The 7,232-nt window shown below is 38.6% G+C and overlaps 1 protein-coding gene across 2 annotated transcripts in view; it reads right to left on the reverse strand.

The window, feature by feature from the left end:
• The window catches only part of EBF1 (early B-cell factor 1), a 392,963-nt gene that overhangs the window by 384,377 nt on the left and 1,354 nt on the right, over positions 1-7,232 (reverse strand). For both annotated transcript variants that reach the window (XM_006766302.2, XM_015565648.1), the window contains exon 2: positions 6,683-6,739. In XM_006766302.2, the coding sequence (XP_006766365.2) occupies positions 6,683-6,739 (57 nt within the window). The remainder of the gene's footprint in view (positions 1-6,682; positions 6,740-7,232) is intronic.

Genomic DNA, 7,232 nt, shown 5'->3' on the forward strand with positions numbered 1-7,232 from the left:
TCAGGAAGAAAAGTAGGAGAATAAACAGAGTTAACTTCATCGCAACTTTAAAAACCTGGAGAAATTGACAATCAAAACGACACATTTAGAGTAGATTTATTTTTCTGATAGACTAGCCTCCCTTTTTTTAATGCCCTCTTCTATTAAGCAGAAAGAAAATATGCAATTATTTTTAATACTTTATTAACTTTCATATTGAGAGGTTTGTTTTTTTCCCCAGAATAATGTTTTATAATTAACAAAAATGAAGAAAAAAATAGGAATTGTTAAACTTTCACATCCTTATGCAACAAGGCAGAAGGTTTACCAGGAGAGGATAAAATGCCATCAATTTCAAGTGCCCAATTATAAATTAACCTACAGCATCTTTGCAAAGAAATAATCAATCAATAGTGAAAATCTGCATTGGTTGCCACTGTTTTTAGAAGGCATCTTGTGAAGTGTGATTCATCCTGCTTTTCTAAAATATCACTGGGTTTTAAAAGTTAATTGAAACTTACTGTGGATAAAGACCACACAGTAAAACAAAAAATATATGGTGAACATACACTCCAGGATCACACTTCAATAGGATGCCAAAGGAAATACAGAGAATTAAGCATGGCCTTCTTTGTTTATTTTTCTAATAGTTTTAACTCTTCGTGTTCCTTGCCAAAAGAAAGAGGGTGAGGAGAATATTTTGGCTTTGGTTCCTCAAAATCCAAAAGGGTTTTAGAAACAAAATGTTTGTATTAGTCGTTTTGGTTTACAACCAAATAATAGGAGATTTGTTGTCATTAGTTTAGAAAGACAGAGAGAGAGAAAGAGAGAGAAAGAGAGAGAGAGAGATAGGTTATCTATAACTAACAAAAATTCCTAATTTTCCATTTAAACCAAAGAGTAACCTTGAATATATGTTACTCTTTTTTCCCCACACACAAAATAAAAGGCCAAACCTAATGTGTCACCTTAAATAATCAGTTCATTAAAAAAAAAAAAGTTCATGAATGTACAAAGTACCTCCTTCAACCAGAAGTGAAGTGTCCTCTAAACAGATTGTCAATAAGGCTTTGGTAGCAAATTATCAAGAATTGAAACTAATCAAAAAATAATACTAACACCTACAATATCAGCATACTGTGATATGAATCATTACATTTGACCACCAAGTTCCACTGCTTGTCATTAAAAAAAAGAAAAAAAAAGTGCTAGCTAATGTGATCCTAGAAATTTCCAGAAGGTTGGTTAGAAATTAACCTGAGCCAAAGAAAACACTACACATCTGACATTTCATAAACAATTGTGTCAAACAGCCTTCCAACATTAATAGTGGGATAAAATAAAAAATTATTTTGCTTCAATTAGCAGCTTGGCTACTGGTGAACAAATTACAAAGATGTAATTTCAGCTCAGCAGCTAAGCGGGCCGTTTTCAGGACTGAATTAGGAAAGTTGCAAAGGAATGATATCATATTCAGTATGCTGTTCAGTTACATCACAGCCCTGAATAAAAAGAGAATGTGTACCAAAAGCAGTTAGCTTTAGAATACATCTTTTATGTCTCAAAAAAAAATAAAATCCCTTATATTATTCAAACGCCAAGATAAAAACTGAATCATTCTAACAATCCCATATTATAAAAGATATTTCACTCATATGATAACTACATTTCCATCTATATTAGTGGATTCAACTGGCTTTGTCAATCCAATAGGATGATGATGATGATGATAATAATAATAAAAAAACAGCAGCTAATTTATTAAGCACTTAATGTGTGCCCATCACTATTCTAAGCACTTTACATGTATGAGTTCATATAATTCTCACAACAGAGCTCTGAGGTAGGTTCTCCCCTAATTTCCATTAATTTAATTCCAAATGCTTACATATTCTAATTACTCACTAAGACCAAATTATTCTTGTTCAACAACTATATAAACAATTCACCGATATCCAAACCCTCCTTCCTGCCTCTCAGCAATGTAAGTAAAGGCATAAGAACAGTCTATCGGTGTACTCATACAAGTTCTAGAAATGCATCACTACTAATATGTTCGTTTTTTAATGCTGTTCAAACATTCACATGGAAACAGCTCTAGCGTAAATATCCCCGAACAAATGGCTGTATATTATCCAGGAGGGAGCAGTTGGACCGCCAGACTGGGGAAGTACTAGGCCATCTGGCTCCGGCAATCTCTCCAAAACCATCAGCTTTGTTTTCACCCCCAGACTCCAAACAACACATTTTCCACTGTGATGAGTTTACATTTTCCCAAACACAGGTCCTGATCATGCATAAAAATTCCAAACTTCTTCATTCCTCCATGTGCAAGGAAATTTAAATCACCTGCATTTTTTACGTTTTACCAAAGAAGAAAGAAAGCTGCTGAAATATGGCTCCTGACTATAATCTTGCCTTGTGCTCTTTTTTGTTTGTATGTTTTTCCAAAAGTATGAAAGACCCTCTCTCCTGACCTAGTGAATTCCTTTGGAACTTATTGATATACTAAAAATGTGTTTATCTACCAATGAAGAACCACGAACTGAAAGGGTTGTTAATCAAATCTACGTAGCTGTGGCAGGATATAATGAAACAATCAATAGGGAAAAATGCACTTGCATCAATAACTTAAAGTACCAGGAACATCAAAACAAATATATAAAGATTAGTTGGGAAAAGAAATATGACAGCATTTCTGATTATTGTTCCTTGCACCTCCCACTGTGCTGGGACCTTTTAGAGTTCCCTCACCACATCACCTACCTTCAAACCTATACATTCAAGGATTATGTGGCCATTATTTTCCCCATTTCAAAAAAAAAAAAAGCTTTTGTTTGGGGGCAGGGAGAGTTTTGTTTTTGATAACTTTATGGACTTTGATGCTCTTTCTTTGAATTATAAAGCTGTCACTTTTTTTTTAAAGCAAAATACTAGGAGGGAAGATAAGTTAAATGCTTTTTTTAACTATTAAAAGATAAATAACTCAGTGAAGCAATCACAGAACATAATCCAATTTCAAATACTACATGAAAATCTGAAATGAAGCAGATTTAACCTCAGACCTCCCCACCGGGTTCACTTGAGCTTCTGCAGTAGATACTGTTTCTGGATGCAACAGCCATAAAGTTCTGAATTCTACAGGCCTTTTTGCATGCTCACTAATGGAATACCAAAAACAGCAATGACACAAAAACAACCTATTTTTAGTCCAGCTAAACTTGGTTTTGAACAACCCTTCCCAAAAAGCAAGCCTCTTATTTTCTAGTTGGTGGATGAATTTTTAAAATATCATTATATCCTCTGTGTTTTATACAAGAGGCAGAGGGATAGGGGGCTCAGTTCCTTACACATTCACTTCTAATGAAGCTTCATCTTTCTGGGAGAGTCCAAAATTAAGAGTCATTATCCAAAAGAGTGTCATGAGACACTTTGAAAAGGTGTGAAATAGTGTGTGTCATACCAGCATATCTTGGTTGAGTACATTTCTGTTTGATCTCAATGATTCTAACTCCACCCAAGATCAGGGACATTCTATGAAAATGTGGAGTGCACAGCTAGTTTTGGATTCTGCTTGCCAAAAATTCCCTTTGATTTTTAACCCCATCTTGTGAGGCAAAGATATGACATCACACACATAACGCTGTATCTCAGATCTGAAAAGTGTTACAATAAACCAGCAGCTAAAGGAAGACTTGAACTGTGGCTACGTATTCTCTCTGAAACTTATGATGCTATTAGAATGCATCACATCACTGAAAATATTCCAGTCTGCATTCTAAATATCAAAATCCTGAGTCTATCTAGAACAGCGGTTCTCAACCTGTGGGTAGCGATCCCTTTGGCGGTTGAATGACCCTTTCACAGGGGTCGCCTAAGACCATCCTGCATATCAGATATTTATATTATGATCCATAACATAACAGTAGCAACATTACAGTTATGAAGTAGCAACGAAAATAATTTTATGGTTGGGTCACAACATGAGGAACTGTATTTAAAGGGCCAGAAGGTTGAGAACCACTGATCTAGAAGAATTTGAGTGGGGGGCAGGGGGTGGGTACCATTTATTCAGTCAGCTTTAGCCTTACTTCTGATTGAATGGGTTACTGCACATTTAACTAAAATCAAAAATTTAAGAATTTTTTATCAGACTTGGTAGTTAATTATCATAGAATAATTCAAACTAAATGAACACCCCTTGTTTTACTCATCAAGGCTAAAATATAATAATTATGTCACAGCTAAGGAAAGTTATGCTTCTTCAAACTGATCTGCTTTTTAAAGACTATTGTGTTAATTGTGTACACAAGAAGCTAACCTACTTCCCAAACTCTAACAGCACATAATCAACGAACGTGCAGCCGGAGAATGGGCAAGGATTGTCTTTCAAAGTGAAAGCTACACAGAGGCATTAGGAAATTATTATGAAAGCAAACAGGTATGACTCAAAAAAAAAAATCTCTTCTTCTTGATATTTTTAGACTAAATTCAGAGAATTATTTAAACCTTTTCTCCGGTCACTCCTCACCAAAATATAGAACTGTATACATTTATCATTTTAACTTCCAGGGAGATGTCATATTATGGCAAATGACTTTCTCATACCTGCTATTATTAAAAATAAACTGTATCTTGTTCTAGTACACACACACACACACACACACACACACACACACACACACCTGGTAGAATTTATTATAACCAAGAGGTCAAAGGATGCCTTAAGCTATAATTTTTCTTAAGCTCTGTAACCTAGTTAGTAAAATGATATTTGATGTGTTGCTTTATAAAAATATAAAAGATTATTCTCCCACCATATGAAAGTGTGTAAAGTCAGTTCATTTCATAATGGGAAAATTGATTTTTGGTAGCACTTTTTGTGTAAGGGGTCTAATATAAAGTTTTGAGAGAAGTTAATCACTTCAAACATGTCCTAATTTTGTGCACCACGCAACTGTTGCTTTCATAGTGCTGCCTATAATTTAATATTTAAGTTGTCAATGTTGCATAAGCAGACAGGCCTTATATACTGGTATGTGGAGATTTTTTTTACCTTTCAAAAAGTAAATTTTAACAAATACATATGGAATACATATTAGAGTTCATACTTTCCCCACCCCCTCCCATCTTTTCTTTCCTGGGATGAGAATGGCAGGAAAAGATAATCAAGGTATCAAAGACAATTTTTTTAAAACAAAACATCACTTAAGACATTTTTGTTTTGATATCGTGAAAAAAACAACTGTTATAGAAATCAGGCTTTTGTTTTCTGCTTGGCAGGGGGGAAAAATTAACAAAATATAATCTATCCAATTAAAAGGGAATTCTCCTATATAATTACAAAAACCAGTAAATTAAAAAAAGACTAAAACTATCAGTGTGGATTTACTCTGAACAATCAACCAAGAAATAACTAGATCTTCAAGAAAGTCCAATTTTTTTTTTGCAAATACTTGAAATAGATTTCAATAGATATTTATTATCTTAAAAATATGTCTCATACCCTCATTTTCTACTTGGTTTGCAATGAAATATCAGGTAATAATCAAAATTAGCTGTTATTAAATTTATTCTTGCTGATAGATTTTAAACCTTACAACAGCTTAATGGTGTGCATTTTGTACAACATATTTAAGCCATGCTTACCTAAAAACAACTTTTAAATATGTATGTATATCTTCATTTGAAAACTTCCAAACCAATATCAATGAAAGAAGATCACCTCCCTTATTTTAAAGGGAATACTTTTAAATCACAATCAAGCAAGTTTTAACCCTCCTACTGAATTGGTAGTTGGTACACAATGGATAACTTTTCTCTTTGTTCTGATTTCTTTCCCTCACCCAATAAAGCTGTCTTCTTTTTTCCGTGACTAAGTTCTCCAACTACCTAACCAGCTATTACTTAGTTCTGAAACTAAACTTTTTCTTAAAATTTAAAAGAAATGGGAGGGGAAAAACTCCTGTGCCTCATTAAAACGTCAGGCCTCTTTTCTGACTGGGCTCATAATTGTATCTTTTAAACCATAACTCAACCTTAATGTATACCGCTTGACTTAATGCTTGTTGGGGAGCTTAAGAAACGTCCTCTATGTACCTTTAAGACCACAAGCTCACTCATGCTGCCTGGCTTCTGGCCAAACTTGGAGGCAAAGGCAGGAGGATTTTTGCAAAATATCCTCTAACAATTGTCGCTCCCTCTTCCAACACACCACCACCACCACTACCTCCTCCTTTTAAAAAATCTGTGAAGTGGATCATCTGCGTTCTCAGCCCGCCTCACCACTCCTGGAGAAGCTCCCTCTACCCCAGGCCTCCTGGGGGAGGCCCAAGCGGTTCGGGTTTTGCACATCTGGCCCACTCCTCACCAGTTTCCCCGGGACACCTTGTGCGCCCCCTGGGGCACCCGGCGGGGTCAGGCAAAGTTGAGCCTACATTCTCCCCACTCAGCAGCCCATCGCCCTAAGGTCTGCGTTTCCCTTAGGAGAGCCGTCGAGCCACGTTCCCCACGCGGCGGGCACAAATGCCTGAATGCATGCGCACCTGGAAGGCGGCGCCGAGAGAGAGCCGGGTCCGCGGCCGGCCCTGATGCTGAGAGTTCGAGTCCCAGCCCTCTCGCTGGGGAGTAGCCAGCTTCTTGACTCCCCTAAATGTTGCGGCCCTAGAGTACCCCTGCGGCGCGAAATGAAGAAACAACTTACTTGTTTTGTCATGGAGTCAATGAGGCGCACGTAGAAGTCCTGTTCGGTCCTTATCCCTGGGGGGACGGGGGAGGGGAACAAGGAGAGTGAAGTGAGAGAGGATCTGCGCGAAAACCAACAAACAAACAAGCACAAGAGAATGGGACTCCAAGGCCCCCAGAAGCACAGCCAGGACCCCCTCCCCAGGGTGCGGAGCGGGGCCTCGGGCCTGGCCCTCGCCAGCCAGCCCCCAAGCCCGCAGCGGGGAACGGGGCCGGGCCCCCCCTGGCCACTCCGCCTGCCCACGGCGTGGACCCCTCTGCGCGCTCTTGCGTGGCCAGGACTTGGGGCCTGGAGTCCGGGCTAAGCGGAGGGAACCGGCCTTAAAAAGGGGAGGAAGGGGAAAGCGGCCCAACGAGGGCCGAGGAGCCACACCTGGCCCAGGTAAGCCCAGGCCCGACACGCCCGCCCACGGGCGGCTCAAGGGCTTCCCAGGTGAAGGTAAGCACAGGCCCGACACGCCCGCCCACGGGCCGCTCAAGGGCTCCCCAGGTGAAGCCTCTGCAGGCGA

Source organism: Myotis davidii, unplaced genomic scaffold (assembly GCF_000327345.1).
Source record: "Myotis davidii unplaced genomic scaffold, ASM32734v1 scaffold18, whole genome shotgun sequence".
Classification (NCBI taxonomy): domain Eukaryota; kingdom Metazoa; phylum Chordata; class Mammalia; order Chiroptera; family Vespertilionidae; genus Myotis; species Myotis davidii.